At 40.5% G+C, this 18,239-nt stretch overlaps 1 protein-coding gene across 3 annotated transcripts in view; it reads left to right on the top strand.

Annotated features, from left to right (window-relative positions):
- Positions 1-18,239, top strand: part of NEDD9 (neural precursor cell expressed, developmentally down-regulated 9) — a 178,689-nt gene that overhangs the window by 56,184 nt on the left and 104,266 nt on the right. For all 3 annotated transcript variants that reach the window (XM_045847091.1, XM_045847093.1, XM_045847092.1), the window contains one exon: positions 8,434-8,617. In XM_045847091.1, coding sequence (XP_045703047.1) covers positions 8,606-8,617 — 12 coding nt within the window. In that variant the 5' untranslated portion in view covers positions 8,434-8,605. The remainder of the gene's footprint in view (positions 1-8,433; positions 8,618-18,239) is intronic.

Below are 18,239 nucleotides of genomic sequence, written 5' to 3'. Positions count from 1 at the left end.
TGTTATCACTCCTGTTTCCTATTTCTCTTTTATTCTTTATAGTAGGGTCTCTGGACAGAGAAGTCTACACTCACTGTCTGAAATTTTTCATTGACTGTTCAAACCAATGGCATTTGGCATCTGTCCCCATCAATCCGGTGAAATTTATTTCCTTAAGAACATTCATAATCTAACTGTTAAATTCTTTCCTTTCTTGTTCTCTGTAACAGCACAGCCCTTGAATTTCCTCCTGCCCCTTCTCCTCTGTGTGCTCCCTAGGGGTGATATCACCCAGGGGCCCACGCTCTCTCTTTCTTGTTTTATAAGCTCTGTCCATCCAATGTCATATATTCCCTTGCTTTAAACTATAACCTCATGACTCCAAAATTTGTATCTTCAATGTTCACTTTTCTTTAAATCCCAGACTTGTATATATCAACTGTTTATGGATTCTCTCCACACATGACATTCCTCACATGAAACTGGAGCTTACCGTGTCACACTAAATTCATCATTTCCTCACAGACTTGATTCTTAATTTCCTTTCTCTCAGAATCATACTATCATGCACCCAGTCTCCTAACTTTCCACCTGGGAGACATTTATTACAAACTTACCCCTTCTCTTATCTCCTAATTCCAGTTAGTTATTATGCTCTATCCATTCTACTTGCTAAATATACACGTCCCCTCCTTTCACTGTCTTTTTGGGCTTAATCTGGGACCTCCTCATTTTTCATCTGGATGCTAGCACAGTGTTGTCATGGATTTCTTTCCACTTCCATTACAGCAGCCTTTCCAATTCATCCACTAGATTTAGTGCTATTTTATGACAAGGAAACGTTAGCAAGTTTCATCCCAGTTAAAACTTGTCAGTGTTCCTCACTGCCTTAAGAATTTAGAATAAAGACAATTCAATAGCCCAGGAGAGAGACAATTGGCTAGGAGTGACAACTGAGAGGTAGAGATGGGAAAGGAAGGGAGGTAGCTGGAGACCTTAAGGAACTAGAAATGACAAGGTCCCATTACTGCTTAGATGTGGAGAGGGCGAATAAAGGAAGCACTAAGGGAAACCTCTCCATTTCTGACTTGGATGAAAGAGTGAATCATCCCATTCTTTGAGACTAGGTGCCTAAGCCTTCCTTTCCTCATGGACAACAGCAAGCTGAGTTACCTGGATGGGACACCATGACTGGAGAAGCAAGGTCATAAGGAAACCCAGAGGTCTGGGCAGAGATGAATCAGAGCCTAGTAGAGAAGAAGAAATACAAAGTAATACCAGATGGGCGAAGGAGGCAGGTGAAAGTCACTGTAAATAGTCAGCATCCAAAAACTCTACAGGAGTAGAAGGTGTGGCAAACGATGTCTTCTCTTTTGCCAAGAGATTCCTAAAAATTTACTGGCAAAGAATCAAGGCTGTGCACTCAGCAAGGCTTTACCTAAGTACAAAAAGGTTTAAAGGACTTCCACTCTCATTTATTTCATGATCATTGCCATGCCCTTTTTCTTGGTCAGAGTTTTGGCTGTGCTTTGGAATATCTTGCTGTTTGTAGAAAAATTTAAAACATGAATTATTTTGTTGCTATACCCACAGGGTGCACATTGAGATGTGCACCTAGATGAAATAACAAACAGTCCTTTTCATCTCACTCTTTTCTGAGTCTTGCACATTTAAAACAAAGGAAAGTCTTGTTTTGTAGATCTTTAAAACATACCTGAAAATTTCCAATTCACTTAAAGCCAATCTCCTCTAGGGATCATTCTGAAAAAAACAAAATCATTTGAAAAACAATACACCAACAACATTTAAACTGGTTAAGTTGAGTCAAACTACCTAATTTGACTGTTTAGCCAAATTCCAGTGTGTTCAGTGCATTAGGGCACTAAATCCCGAACAAATTCTTCTTTGTCATGGCCTGATGAGATCACTGGTATTTATCTATTGTTTTTACACAAATGGAAAAGATATATACCATAAGTAAGAAGAAGTTTTCACAGGTAGCCTGGTTAGAATCTTGAATGGGGCCCTAGAGAGGGCTGAAAACACAATATTTCTGCCAAAAAGCAACAAAAATATCTGACATTTTGCTGTGCAAGCAGGTGGCTGATGGACTGTTTTATGAAAGGTTTAATTAACTCTGTCTCTTTGTCTTAGTTACCTACCAAAATAAACTGTGTGAATCCCAATGTGGCAGAAGGGCTCCATCAGCAGCTGGCAGGCAACATCTTAGTAAGGCTCCACAGCCTAGGGAAGTGAAATTACTAGGGAAGACAAATTAGTTAAGTGTTCCGTTTCAAGAGGCCTCCATTTCCGGTACCAACAGTGGTCAGACAGTGAACAGCCAGTGTGCTCTAGCCCCAGGTCCAGAATTGCCTTTAGACAGAACCATGAAAGACACCCAGCTGGTTTCAGCCCAGGGCTCTGCTTTTCCTTCTCTAGGTATCTTCCTCTGGGGGAATATTGCCTGGCCCCCTGAGGAGGATCTTTCCAACATTTTTTCCCATAAATCTCACCCAGGTCAGACTCCATTCCCTCAGGACACTACCCAGGTGGTTGAAAAAGTTACCAGACAGATGCATTCAGTTTATTAATATAATGTTTATGACTGATAAATACTTAGCTTTTGTTCCTTTTAATTAAATAGCATTTTTACCATGGCTTCCAAGGCAGAAAGAAGTCTTGCCATTTTCACCCCTAGGTATTTGACCTAGGCATTTTCAGTGCCTAGGTCAGGAGCACTGGCCTTCTCTTCTGTTTCTAGATTTCACCCCACCCCACTCTTCCTTGAGAAAGAAGTTCTTTTTCCTTTCCTCTCACCAAGAATTCTCACAGAACACCAGGTAAAGAGTCTACTTCAGACCTGGGCAGTGTGGCTCAGTTGGTTGGAACATCATTCCATAAATCAGAAAGGTCGCAGGTTTGCTTCCAGCTCAAAGCACATACCTAGGTCCAGGTTAGGTCACCAGTCAGGGCACATGTGAGAGGCAATCAATAGATGTTTCCCTCTTGTACTGATGTTTCTCTCTCTCTCTCTCTCTCTCCCTGCCCCCTTCCCTTCTCTCTAAAATCAGTAAGTATGTCCTTGGGTGAGGATAAAAAAAGGAGTCTAGTTTGTCATATATCTTCATTCAGTAAGCATTTACTGAGCACCAACTGTGTACCAGATACTAAGCTAGGTCATAGGGAAACAAAGAAGGAGAATTGGGTGGGCCTAAGCACGTGAGCGCTCATGTTATCATGCCTGCTTCCCATTTCTCTTTTTTTCTTTAGAGTAAAGTTTCTGGACAGAGAAGTCTACACTCAGTGTCTAAAATTTTTCATTGACTGTTCAAACCAGTGGCATTTGGCATCTGTCCGCATCATTCCAGTGCTTGTCGCCTAAAGCTCCTATTTGCACACAAGTGCTTGCTTGCACATGGGTCTGAGTCCCCTGTGGACAGTGAGCATGTTTTAAACCCCAAATTCCAACATATGGTCCAAAAACAGATTGCTTTTCTAATTTGTGAGTGTTTTATATAAATGTCTTTAAAATGTTTTAAAGTAAATTGTGTTAGTAAGTCCCTAACAAATTTCCTTTACTGAAAAGAAATAAATTTTATTACATCAGGCTTTTTTTAGGAAAATCTGTGCTATATGTTCTCATCAAATCCATATGCTTTAACTTGTAAAACCTTCTATAATCATAGTCTATGACAGTTGGAAAAGGTCTGAAATATCACCTAAGTCAGGAGATTTAAATTTTTTACTTTATTTTAAAAAGTAAAACACTTAAAAGATGAAACACTTTTTAAAGCCAGCTATTACTAAGAGTTGCAGAACATAAAACAGTTCAGACTGGAGCTGCTTTGGTCAGAGGGGAGGTGAAGGGCTCTGACCGCTCCCTTCTAATATTCCTCCCCCATCCTGCCACCTCTGCTCCCACAGATTTGGGAACTGCATGCCACAAAAATAATGACCCAGCTGCTCCTCATGTCTCCAGTGAGGAAACTGAGACACAAAGAGAATGTGACCTCATTTTAACTGATCACACCTGCAACAACCCTGTTTCCAATAAGGTCACATTATGAGATATTGGGGGTTAGGACTTCAACATGTGGTTTTGGGGGGCACGTAATTCAACCCAAAGCACTGCTTCCTGCCCTGCTTGGATGAAGGTCTTGATCAAGCCAAGGAAGCCCCTGTCACCAGGTTCTTCATGGAAAGATGTGAGTCCATTTGACCAGTGCTAAGAAGAAGTCAGGAGACAGGGTATGTAGAGAGATGTCCCTGAAAAGACACTGTAACCAGGTAGAGGTATTAGATTGAGCCCTAGAGAAGACACTTCCTTTACTGTCATAAGGAAGCAGGGAAGAAAATGGGATGAGTTTGGATGCAAAGTAAATCTGCAGATTTAGAGGAGGGAAGCCAAGAGCGTGCCTTTCAGATGGTGCCAGTTTTCTTCATGAAGCAGGGGGAGAGATTGACCCTGCTGACAGTGGAGGCTGACAGTGGAGTTTGGGATTGGGGCTAATTAAATGAGCAGGCAATAAAACCAGAGACTTGAGGAGAGCAGAGGGAGTCTGAAATAGCCCTGTGCATAACGGACAATAGCCAGCTGTGTCTAGATTAGGCACCCAATGCATCATTACAGAAGAGGACCTATTATCACTGTAATAGAAAAATGGGAGTATGGGAGGGTGAGCTGACCAGAGGAGCAGACAAGGGCTGCCTAACAGTAATAAGAGCCCATATAGTTTTGGTGACCATAAGTTTATAGTGGCACCATCTGCAGGGTGTGTGTTTTTTCCAGCAATGCTCAACAGCTGGGCAATTGAAGTAGAGAAAGTAAACAGTTGAGTTCATCTAGGGCTGGGCTTTGCCCAGGAGAGTGCACTAAAAGGAGGAAGTGGTGAGGAGGTTGAGGATATCAGCAAGAGGAAGAAAGCTCAGGAGCCCACGTAGGTGGAGAAGGAAGTGCGAGGTGAGGAGACTATGACTATTTCTGCTGAAGAGGCTGGAGCATGTCCTTTGTTTTCTGTTGACCAGAGCACATGGTTATTTCTGCCTCCTGGAAAAACAGATGTTACCAGATGTGGCATGTTAATGAGTTGCAAACTGACGGGCTCCCCCAGCTGATCTTGCTACTCTAAGGTGGTCCTGACTCATCCCAGCTGGGTAATTCAGCAAATTGTACCCAGTGCCGCCCCAACTTTTAGAGCAAGTTCTGAGGACATTCATACCCCTATGAAAGGAAGTCAATGTCAAATTCATATTTGGTATGTCAGTTCACCCCCTAGGTCAGTCTGCTAATCTGTGAGTTCTTTTCAAATGCTGTAAGGACCAACCCTGTTTATTTGGATTTTATTACTGTGAATATGCCAAGGCTACAGGTTTTCCCTTACTTACCAAATTTAAAATAAAAATGTGGGTATTACCATATTATTGTTGTTATTATATATGCCTCTACTGATGCTATTAGCAGATAACTTAGAACTCCAAGTTAGTAGAATCACTTTGGTATCTTAAAATGCAAATAAAAGAAATTTTAAAAAAGAAAAATTTTAGTAGTATATTTAAAATATTTCTACCACAAACTGATTAAAACTAAGGAAAAATACCATTTTCAAGAGCAATGGGCACTGTCATACCTTTCTGGTGAGAATATAAATTATTACAACCACTTTGGGAAACAGTTTGGTATTTTCCATTAAAGTTGAAGATGTGCTTTTCAATCATCCGGCCACTCTGATCCTATGTATATGCACAACAAAAATAGATAAAAGATCTACTTAGCAGTACTAGTCATATGGCCTAATGCTAGAGATAACTCAATTGTTCATCAGCATTAAAATGGATGAATATTCATATAATACAGTACTATACAGCAATGATAATTATTGGCTAAAGCTATAGGCAACAACACAGCTGAATTGCATAAACATAATGCTGAGTAGAAGAAGCCAAGTTAAAAGAACATATACTATATGATCTGTTTATTCAGAATTCAAAAGCTGTACATTGATTGTAGTGTACAGGAATGTAGACTTAAGTGGGTCAAGTGTAAATAAAGGCATAAGGAGGATTTTCATAACAGGACAGTTACCTTTAGGCAAGCTCACCCTTAACAGTTGCAGGACTTAAGTGGAGAAATTCATATCATAGGCCTAAATATCTGAAGTTGTAAATTTAACTTACCAACTATTAAATGAAAGATATTCTACCCTCCTATCTTGACAAATATATTTTCATGGCAAACTAGAAGATCAGACTGCACCTCAGAATTCTTGGACTGCTTAGAGCTTCTCACTGGAACATGTGACACAAGAAGAAATGGCCCCCAGATAGCAGGGCCATCCACCTTCTCCTGCCGCCCTCTGCTCTATCCCATCGAGGGCCTTTGTGTTCATGTAAGCACATTTCCTAGTCCTGAAGTCTAACCTTCAACCACAGCCTCCTTCAAATATCTTCCCCTAGGGTATCCCTTAGGAAAGAAAAGCCAAGGAAGAGTCCCAGAAGACCTGGAAGTGGGTGCAGACTCATTTGGACAAGGAATCCAAATGTCCCTGTACTTGGCCCATGGTTAGAAAAGGAGGCATGGGTCCCAGATTGTCATGGCCTCTTGGCTGTAAAACTCCTGTCCCCTTGGAAAGGGACACAGTTGGGGGAGAGCTAGAAGCTCAAAAACACAAGGCGCAACACAAGGTTTCCTGTGTGGGGCTTGGCAGTACTGCATACACAGAAAAGAAAGTGTTTGTATTAGAAAGTGCACCCAGAAAACTCCTGGAGTCCTGGCAGTATTCAGTGGCTTGACCTGGGTGGCAGTTTACATCTATAACAATTTATCAAGCTCTACATTTGTTTTGCACAGTTTTCTGCAAGTGCATTATATTTTACTACAAAGACTTAATGAAATTTCTCTCTCTCTCTCTCTCTCTCTCTCTCTCTCTCTCTCTATATATATATATATATATATATATATATATATATATATTATTACAGGACAAGGGGCCCTCACAGACAAATCCACTCTTAGTGGCTATCTTTATGCTCAGACATCCTGTATAGTTAAAATACCTCAAGGTGTGAATCCCTAAGGGGAAAGTGGACAGAATGTCAAAAATACAGTAACTGTCCCTGCTGATTCTGTTTAGTGTCTGGGGCCAATATTCTTGGGTGACCATGGGTGAGTTGAGGCATAACAAATGAGTCACAGGCCCATGTCCTCTTGCCTAGCACTACAAGTGCCTCAGAGGAAAATTCTTTTTCACCCCTTAACAACAGTTATAAATACAGTGTTTATCAAACTGAAATTACAGGAGGCTGTTCCCATTCTAGTAGAAGTAAAAGGAGACCAACTCTCAATTTCTCAATGATCCTGTGTTTGGAGAGCAGTTCTAGGAAGACTTCTTTCCCCATCAGGGTAGCTCTATAGGTCCATCACCTAGTTTGCTGAGTTTCTACTCTGTGTCACATGCAAGCCTTATTTTTCTGTTCCACATTTTAGAACATTGTTTACTCGGGATTTTTCATTCTTGATAGGAAAAACATTTTACTTTTACAAATGTCCAGTTTCCTGCTCCTCCAAAAGACTTCCATGTGCCCCAGATGGGGTTAAGTGTCAGGGTTTTTCTAAGAATATATATTTCAACAAAGGTTCATATAGACATATACAGAAGCACACACACACCATCCCCAAACTGAACTTTATGGCTGTGAGATGATGAAAGGGAAGTGAAAAACTAGCCTGTACTGACCAATCAAAAGCCCTGTCAATTCTGTTCTTCCAAAAAAATCAAAGTCTGGCATTTGCACCTAACCTGTGCAAAAGCCACATTGCCAAAACATTTCCAGGAAAGGAGAAAAGCATAGAGCTCCAGTGACCTCCACAAGCTGATGCTGAGAGGTAGAATCAGACATGTTGGGAAGCTTAAGAATGATACAAGCAGCAACGTATTTGATTAGTTTAAAGGGAAATAATGAGGCAGTAGGGTGGAGGAGTGAAAAAAGTTAAACCCATGACAGGATAGAAGTTGTGGATTACAGATATCGGAGCGTCGCTCATTTCTCCCGATCTGCCCAAATAACAAAGAACTGGCAAACAGCATTCTAGACTCCTCCCAAAGTTTATCTTCTCCCTCATTTGTGCCTTCACCAGACCCACTTCATATTCCACCAGAGTGCCTGTGACATTTTATAGCATTGCATTTGTTGGTTCTCCCTACTAAACTGTGGGTTCCTTGAGAAGAGGCTCATATTTTGTATGTCCTTAAAGTTCCAGCTAATGCATAATAGAAGCTCCAAAACTGCTTTCTTTGATTGCATGGATGAATGAGTGAATGAATAAATGATGGGTTCTTTTCATGAGAATATGAATTTGCCTTTTCCAACTGCTATGATGCATTCCTTAAGCGATGAAAAGTATCTCAGCCTTTCCTAGAGTTTACCTGTTTTCATGATTTTAACTTTTTTTTTCAGGTTCAAGAACTTATGAATTCTGTAATGTCATACGCAGACATGAGGACATCATGTAGTCTTTAGAGCTATGAAAAGGAAGAAACTGGTCAGAGGACTAAAACACTGGACTTGTCCTTTTCAAGATCTAGAGCTCCAACATTCCTTGGCCTAAAAGAGAAAATCACCTGGGAAAATGTGGGCAAGGGTGAGTAGTAATGAAAAACACATACTTCTGGTGTGACTGCCTTTTGTCCAATTCAATTCATACTAGTTCTATCAAAACAATAATACAAATGGCATTCTGTTCTCATCCAGGTTTGCAACTGATATTTGAAATCAAAAGGTTGATTTTAGGTCACAAGTTTTTGGTCTGTTAAGTGAATTTTTTTAAGATTTTATTTATTTAGTTTTAGAGAGCAGGGGAGGGAGGGAGAAAGAGAGGGAGAGAAACATTGATTTGTTGCCTCTTGCATGTGCCCAAACCAGGGACCAAACCCACAACACAGGCATGTGCCCTGACTAGGAATCCAACTGGTGACCTTTCCTTTTATAGGATGATTCCTAACCAACTGAACCAGACCAGTCAGGGCAGGTGAATCTCTTTATATGGATGCATTGTGCCCACAGGAAATCCTCTTCCATTCAGAAATCTCTGGGGAAGCAGTCTTCTGATATACAGCTGGAACATTCTTCTTAATATAACTAGTGCCCAAGCCAGTCTGGACGTCATACCCACTGAACTGTTCAGAGGCTGATCCCCTCAGCAACAGGTCAGCCAGTTCTCTGGTGCCTCCGTTCCCTGTCAGCCAGCTACCTTCCAACCATTCCCCTTCCATTCAACTGTTTCAGAAAAACTCGTCTTGTCTCGGGGGAGTGGTGAGGGTTAAACAGTGTCAATTCGCCTGTGTAATTAAGGCTCTCTGACACCTTCGTGAAAATTAAGTAGAAGTGATGTGTAATTGCACCTATTAATTGACTTTTAAGGGAGGCAGGCAGCATGGCACGGCGTGGTGGCACAGGGGTCAGGCAGGCCTGGATTTCTGTCCTCACTTGGACACTTACCGGTAAAGTAACCAAGAGTCAGTCACGTGGCCCTTTTGAATCTCTGTTTCCAAATTTATGAAATAATGATGGGGGGTTATCTTGAGAATGGAGAGAAAAGGCACATAAAGTAATATGTGCTCAGAAGAAAAAAGGTTAATTCCTTGTTGTGTCCGATCATTAATTAGTCGTCTGTGTCCCATGGAGAACTAACTACCAACACAAAAAAGGAAGTATGGGACAGTCACATCATTCCAAAGACAGCCTGGTTTCACTCTGAGGGGGTGGCTGTAAGTTAAATAAAATGACAAATTTTTCCTTTAAACAATTTGATAAGTATTCAAGGAATTTCTGTGAAAGTCTTTAAAAACCAACTAGATTGCCATATTACCGTGATGTTTTAAAGTAAAATGGTGACCTCTTAAAAATCCCTCTTAGTCCTAGAATTCCATGGCAAAAATCTGTCACAGAAGCAGACACTTGAGAAGATTCAACCAAACAAATCACAGATCTGAACTGGAACAAATTACATTTATTTGTGATTCCTTAGTATGAATATTAATTTCTTAATGAAGGGTGAAACAAAAATTATCTATTTTCATTTTTAAATAGTCAGTTTTATTAAACAGAGACAAAAACAGAGCAGAGTGGGGAAGGGGATGGGGAGAGAAAGAAGCGTAGTATTCTATTAAGCAAGCCAGTATTTCATTCCACATGAGTCCCTGCAATGAACATAAATACATGTTGATTCTCAAGTTTTGGTATTCTAGCTCTGAAAAACAGACAATTCTACCACCTAAAATCTTTCATTTGCTTTATAATTATCTATGTTCAGAGTCCAAGTATTCTTTGAGATCATTAATTGCATCACTTCTGTTTTTTTCATTATTAAACTTTATTTGAATACTCTGTACACACAAACTTGTAACTTCATGCTAGACTAAGTAGAATGTAAATATTTGCAGATTATTAGTCTCACCTAATAAAAAAGAGCATGCATTCCTTGTCATCAATGCTTCCTAAGGATACATTCCTGCTCTTCTTTTGGGGACAGTATGCTAGTTAAAAATAAGGCCCTGGAGCCACACTGCCTGATTTGAACTCCAGCCTGGACACTAACGAGTATGACTTTGTATGACCTTGAACATTTAACGTTTCTGTGTCTCAGTTCCTTCATCTATAAAATAGGGCTGAGTGGGCACATTTCTTAGAGTTGTGCTTTGGCACATTCATTGAGTATAAGCTCTCAAAAGAGGATTCAGTGAAACCCAGAGTTCTACAGCACAGAAAAAGTAGTCTATTCAGTAAAGGAAACACTAAAGGAGGAAAATGGGAGAAATAGAGTGTGAGGAAAGGCCTGGTGAGAGAATGGGGCTGCAGGAATCTGGCTCAGGCTAGACTTGGTTGCTCCCCTGAGCTCCCTGATGCTGGGATATTTTGATTCCAGCAGCAACAGTGAATATACCATGAGGACATGGCCAGCAAAATCTTTTGAAGAAAACTGTGCTAACCTTAAAAACAATCTTAAAAGTGAGCCCCTTACCAAAAAATAACCTCAGCATATAATAGGCAGTCCTGAGGTAACTGCAAATACTGCTGACAGCCTGTGCTCACATCTGGAGAGCCATCTGAGGGCTGCAGGGAGGCTAGCCCTGTGCAGCCTTCTCCCGCCTTTCTTCGTGAATCAATGGTGCGGAGGCAGCTAGTTCCAGTTCCCCAGAGCAACTGTGCTCCTGCTTCTCAGTGAGTGAGTTCACTCAGGTAGTGTGAAAATGGCCATAGTGGGGGTATTCACACCACGGAAATTTGCAAAGGCTGACATCAGGGCAGTTTGGTCTTGTTTCATTTTTTTAAAAAGCTGGTAGTTTAACAATTCCCAGTGCACCACTGGGGATGATAAAGGGGCTGGCTCAGAAAAATGGAAAAACTGGAAGAAAAATCTTTGAAACTATAAAACTTTTTTCTTTTTTTTTTGGCATTCCTTACTCTCTCCTTTTATACTAAGGCAGGAAGCTGGCAGTTGAACACAGTCTGTTGTGGTTAATCTAAATTAAAAAAGCCAGACTGAACTACTGCCTCACAGAGGGCCAGAAAGTATTGACTGACAGAACTTGGAAAGAGTGTCTCTTTTCTCCCATTAAATACAAATTCACCTCTTGTCCAAAATAGCTGCCAGACTATGTATTTACATTTGCCATCGGTCTATGATAAATGTCCTAAAAAGAAGATGCAATAATGCAGAGTAATTCATATATTCTTTTTTCACCTTTTAAAATATATGTTTTTCTGACATATTTAATGGAATATGATGACTCTATCTACTGAGAATTATTTCCTTACTTCCTCACACCCAAATGGCAATTTAACCTGTTTATATTTCTAGATTGTCCTGTGAGAGTAAAGATGAAAGAATAGGGACTGAAATGAAGAAGTAGCTCTAACCTATAATACCTTTATGAGTTCAGTCTGCCTGCCCTAACAAAGTGCCACAGAGTAGGTGATTTAAACAACAGAAATGAACTTTCTCACAGTTCTAGGGCTGAAAGTTCAAGACCAAGGTGTCAGCAAGTTCAGTTTCTTCTGAGGCCTTGCTCCTTAGCGTGCTGATGACCTCCTTCTCACTGTGTCCTCACATGGCCTTTGCTTTGTGTGTGCCTGTGCCCTAATCTCCTTTTGAGGAGACCAGTCATACTGGGTTAGGGTATACACTAATAATCTTACTTAACCATAATCACCTCTTTAAAGACCTTATCTCTAAGTACAGTCACATTCTGAGATACTGGGAGTTAAGATTTTAAATATATGAATGGCAGGGGGAAGGGTGCATGGGGACATAATTCAGCCCACAGCACTGTCTAAACATAAGCATAATTTATTCACAAGAAAATTTTGACAACATCACAGGTTAAGTTCCCAGAAGTGAACTCTGGAGGGATGGAGGTTAGGATGCAGGAGGTTTGTGGGGAGCACTCTTAGAAACATCCATAGGCAATAAAGGACACAGGATTAGGCAGAGGGAAAGGTGGGCTGTAGTATAGCTATAATACAGGCCCTGACTGACTGTGTGGGCCCTGTGATGCTGGGGTGGTCCATCAGAGTTGTCTGGAGTTGAAGCAAAAGGGCTGGGCTCTTCTACCCCTGCCCAAACCAGACATAGGATGTGGGCTGTCCCAGGGAGGAGACATGATGTGCAATAAGAGGCTCTCTTCAGCTGAGGACCTCCTCAGATGAGGATCCAGTTGAGAGCTGCCAGTCGCCAAGTTTTCAGGAGCTGATAGAGTGATTGAGACAAAGCAGAGCCTCTGGTCAGTGCACTGTAGCGTCCATAACAGGAGTTCCCCAAGTGAATGGAAGGACTTACCATTATCCTCTTCAGAAATTTCTCATAATGTCTCTCAGTAGATCAAAGGGTGACCTATTATAAACCCTTAAATATTTGATCCATGCTGGACACATAGAAATGCCCAGCAAGATGGTCAGTGAGTATGGCTTACTGGAAAAAGTATGCTTTTTAGAACCAAAAAAGATATGGGTTCAAATCTCTGCCCCTCTATGTATTAACATTTCTTATCCTCTCTGAATCTACATTTTCTCCTCTAAAAAGTGAGGATAATAATACCAACTTTGTTGGACTATAGCAAGATTTAAATAAAAAATACACACTTGGAGTGTCTGGTACAATGCTGGACACACAAAAAGGCATCCAACAAGAATTAGTTGCCTTCCCTTTCTTCTAGCAAATAGTTAATTGATGATAATCAATTACAATCCAGAAACAGAGGCTTGATCTCCTGACTTGAAGAATGTTTCTCAAATTCTCATGTGATCAGAATTACCTGTAAAGATTATTAAAATATAGATTCCTTGACCTGCCTCACAGTGAATCTAATTCAAAGGATCTAGGGTGAAAATCAAGAATGCACAGTTTTAGCAAGCTCCACAAGGGTTTCTGATCCCCAGACAATCTTAAGGCCCCAGCTCAAGGCTGTGAATGTATCTCAGTAAAAATGTGAGTTCAGTGCTCAGAAGATGCCAGAGGTCACTCCCACTCCCCTGCCTTGTCATTTGTTCTGTTGATGTGCATATATCAATCACAGCACAAAGACCTCTCTCCCATGTGCAAATACTCTGTATTCCAAAACTAAAATGTGCATAAATTATGGCAGGTAAAGAATCAAACCAATTCTCCTTTTTAAGATGTAGTTTTATTGAGGTATTAGTTATAACTATAAGGTAATTTGGGGCAGACAGGAGTTTTTTGAGGGGAGTGGATCCCCTGAGCTTGTCTGGAAAATGGAAAACACACTCAAAGATGAACTGTCCTGCAGGTGTGAGACTCATTGGGCCTGCACAGAGGCACGTCTGGATAGAGATTTAACTTTCTCATTTAAACCAAGTAAAGTTGAGCTCCCTGGATGGGACTGCTGAAGGCTTTCTGCATTTGATTATGGATTCCAAAGCCCAGCTGCATTGCAGAAATTATACTGTCAGGAAGACGCTGACCAAGGTCCAGAGAGTAAACAGGAGCTGGAACACAGAAAGTGAGCCCTGAGCATAGACGGGCTTTCACATACGTACCAGACGTCTTCCCTGATTTAACATGGGCCGTGTGGTTTCCCAGTGTCTTCTGTGGCTTTCTTTTCCCACGGAGAGGCCTCATGTATTCTAAAATATGAAGCTTTGGGGATTTCTTGAAAATGGTACTTTCACTCAGTAAAAATATGTCAAGGTGAAAATGTTATCTGTGTGAATCCATTTGGAAAAAGGATTAAACTAAGAACATGAAAGTAACAGTCTATTTTCCCCAAATGATCAGTGTCTACCCAACCTAATCACTTTCCATGTGACAAAAAATATTTCTTCAAAAATCACCACAAAAATATTATATTACAATCACCAAGAAGCCTAGGGTGGCTCTGTACTCACCCACCATCTCTATACAAACATCGCAAGTGCAGAAACCTAAGCTTTTTTGGTTTAGACCCATTCTGGGTTTTCTCATTAATGAAGGAGATTTATCTCATCATAGTCCCACAATTTGCCTATATTGTATTTTTTAAAGATTTTTTAATATTTTTAGAGAGGGGGGAAAGAAAGGAGAAAGAGAGGGAGGAAAACTTCGACATGAGGGAGAGACATTGATCGGCTGCTTCTCGCACCTACCCCGCTCCTGAAGGGGGATTGAACCTGCAACCCAGACATGTTGAACCAGCAACATTTAGGTTTGCAAGATGTCCAACCAACTAAGCCACATGGCAGTGAGGGAAGTAGGGGCTTTATTCTATTTTTTAAAAAATATTTCTCCAGTTTTGACGAGGGCCTTATAACATGCACAGAGTCACTGTCACACTAAAAAGAACCATGCACCTCTCTCCTTTAAGTGCTATCCAGAGTCCCCTTGGTCTTTACAATGGCTCTTAGAGAAGCATCTTTGAGTAAGAAATCCAATTAAACAATAGGTTTACATCTTGTGTGTCCTTCCTGTGTGCAGCTTTCTTTCCACCTCTGCATTATGCCTTGCCATTCCTTCAAAACACAGAATTTTAGAGCTGAAAGAACACATGAGTTAGTGTAGAACTGCAGCAAGCTGCAATAACAAGTAAACCCTATTAACTCAGGAGCTTAGTACAGCAGTTTATTTCTTACTCCTGTGACAGTCAATGCACAGCTATCCTCAGCGATCTAGTTTTCTTCCATCATGTGGTCCCACCATCTCAGGGTCCTTCACTCCCAGCAGTGTAGATAAGAAGAGAGGGGATATGGGACATTGTAGGGACCAGGCCAGGAAAAGTGGAGTCAGTCACTTCCATGAGCATTCTATTGCTTCTTCTATTGGCCCAAAGAAGGCTGAGAAATGTAGAGAAGTGCAAAGATGCTAACAGGGTTTGCCTCAGAGAGACCTTAAGTGCCCCTTACTTCCAATCCCTTTTAAGTTGTTTTTTTTTTTTATTGGAGCAACCAAGACCCAGAGAACATAAGTTACACACAACTGATCAGTGACAATTCAGTTCAATACTCATCAAGAGTCCTCGTGTCCATTTCTATTGATTCCAGAAATCTTAAGATACAGTTGGAACATTGTTTCTAGGAATTTCCAGTCAGGGTTCCAGGATGGGGAGGACTATGGCCATCCTGCTCAGAAACACACAGTTCCAGTGCTCTCCTCTCAGTCTGAGAGCTGGACAGATGAATATTTCAAGGAGCAAGTGCCAGTAGCAAACCCTAATTATAGGAAATGCTTATTGGCTCCTAAGGGATATAAAATTACTTTTCAGAAAGTCAAGAAAAATAGAAACAGAATACCCTGTAATACTTTGTTCAGAGGCTAGAAGTCACCTATTAAGGTTGCATTTTGTGCTTGATACTCTGAAGACAGCCAAAAGGGTGGAGACAGAATTTTATAAGGAGAACAATTTTGAATGATCTCAGCCTGATGTGCAGCCATTACATTGGCTCATAGAAAATACATCTTGAAAGCTTGTGCCCTTCACAGTTGAGGTCAAATGTGAGAAGAAACAAAGCTCCAAAACAATGCCTGATAAAGAATAAGGAAATGGGTGCAGAGAAGGATGGTCTCCTCCATGGGCTCTGAAAGCCATCTGAAGAGCTGGGCTCCACTAATGGCAAACACCCCTGTATGCAGATCTGGGTAAAACTTTGCCTCACCTCTGACCATCTACATCAATGTCTGTTGAACACTTAGTTACACCCTATTTTTCTAAAGTCCGACTTTATCATTACAAAGGTTATATATCTGAACTTTTTTCCTGAACTTTAAAATTTTAATATGGAGATCTGAGATTGAGTAGTTAAAGGCTGCGTAGTAGTTATCTTAGTTTTAAGGCTTTTTAGGTAAACTATTTAATATCCTGAGATCTCCCTTCTCCCACCATAACAGGTAGGGAGGAAATAAGAAATAAAAATTAGATCTGCCACTGGAAAATTAAGGTATTGATTTAATGTAAACATTTCTGATCACATAAAATCAAATAACAAGGATAATAGAAATTGGGTTTACAGCAGTGTCAGATTATATTACTTTATTTAGCTGTCTTTTCCCAAAATATAATTGAATTTCATACATTTATAGATCAGACATTAAAATAGCAAAGAATTTAATTATATGTGCCTTCATTTTTAATCTTTCTATCTTATTCTCTTCATTCTGTGTCCACTGTTTCCCCACTTTAAAAGAAATTTTATTCTTATAACTGGAGGGAATATTGTGCCCAGTTTATTGACAGTGATATTGCAGCCAGTTAAATTAATGGGCTTACTGAATCACAGGTTAGTTTACCGACAAATTTGGGCTCAAATCAATGGTCAGACTGGGGGACAGAAGGGATGGAGGCAGTCCAGGTAGGTATCTCCAAAACCTGGTAATATGTTAGCTTTCAGAAGTAAACTAGGAAAACTAAATACAAAATGCATGCAAACTAGTAAAACAGAATGAATACAATTAGCCAATTGCAGATGTAAGCCAAGAAGTCATTCATCTATATATAAAATAGAAGTCTGGGGGAGCTTCTCAAACTGCAGTCCCATCGATCTGGGGGTAAAATAATAAGGAAAATTTACATGTGGTTGTAAGTCAGTGAGCAGAAAACTAAGTGGCTTTGTCGTGCCTGTTTGGATAAAAGCTATGTGAACAGAAGGAGTTGGTTAGCCAAGGAAGTAATAAAAAGAATCAGAGGGTCATAGAGACTCTCTGGATGGCAGAGCCTATCAACCTGGAAGATTTAGGAAAGACTATCTTGGCAGTGTTCACCAAAGCATATGGGGAACCAAAGCACTTGGCAAAACGGTTCCTTTTGCGGGTAAGAGTGCCTCAAGCCATTGACAGTAATATTCTAAGATCAAGTAAAAGCCTTTGTACTTATTCTGTAGACACCAAGCAACCTTGTGATAATTTGGCTCCTCATATAGTAAGCCTATTGACAGAGCTGCCTCAAAGCTTTCTGGTCTACTTGCAGTTGTATTATTATTTTAAATTACTGTAATTATATTGATGCTGTGAGCTGGTTCCACCTTAAACATGCCAACAAAATTGCTTTTGTGTAACTAACAGACCTTAAACCATGGTATAGTCTTCAACTTAAACACCACCTTATGGGGTACACCTGGGCAGGCAGTAAGGTTATCCAGCAACAGGTTCACCTTTACTCTGTGTTCTTCCTGAACTACAGCTGAACCAGCCACATGTAATTCCGAACCATATAGAAAATCAAAATCAAGCTGTTCTAATAACATGACTGCCTTTACTGATCTGACAAAACAATTGCCATATTGTAAGCCAGACGAAGTCTGCAGAACAGAGGGATGGAAAGATACTAGACCATTTTAACAGGCCATGTGCTGATTTTCAATTGTTTCTGGGACCCTGCCATAGACAACTTTATCAAAGATACCAGTGTAGTTGACAGGCTAATGTTTTCCAGGTTTTTCACACTTTATCCAGTTGCAGTAATTGTTAGGTGATAAATACAGTGACAGCTCATTACAAAATTCAGCTTCCAGAGCTGAAAGGTTAAGTGACACCTCTCACTTGCTGGGTAATAGGTTAGCATCTTACCTCTGTTTCTTCCTCACTTTCTACCTCACAACTCTGTCTGGAATCTTGTTCACTTGAAGCCTTATATTTCACATAAAATCTGTTGTGGTGAAAGTAAAGTCAGAAGGCCCTACTCTAGAACTTCAGGAATACGTAAGACAGTACACAGAAAGCAAAGCTAAAGGCAATGAAAAATATGGCATAAAAACTTGAGAGCATTAGCCTTAGTCTCTAC

This window comes from Phyllostomus hastatus, unplaced genomic scaffold, assembly GCF_019186645.2.
Source record: "Phyllostomus hastatus isolate PE091 unplaced genomic scaffold, TTU_PhHast_1.1 phas_contig_524, whole genome shotgun sequence".
Classification (NCBI taxonomy): domain Eukaryota; kingdom Metazoa; phylum Chordata; class Mammalia; order Chiroptera; family Phyllostomidae; genus Phyllostomus; species Phyllostomus hastatus.
This window is presented reverse-complemented; position numbering and strand designations above follow the sequence as displayed.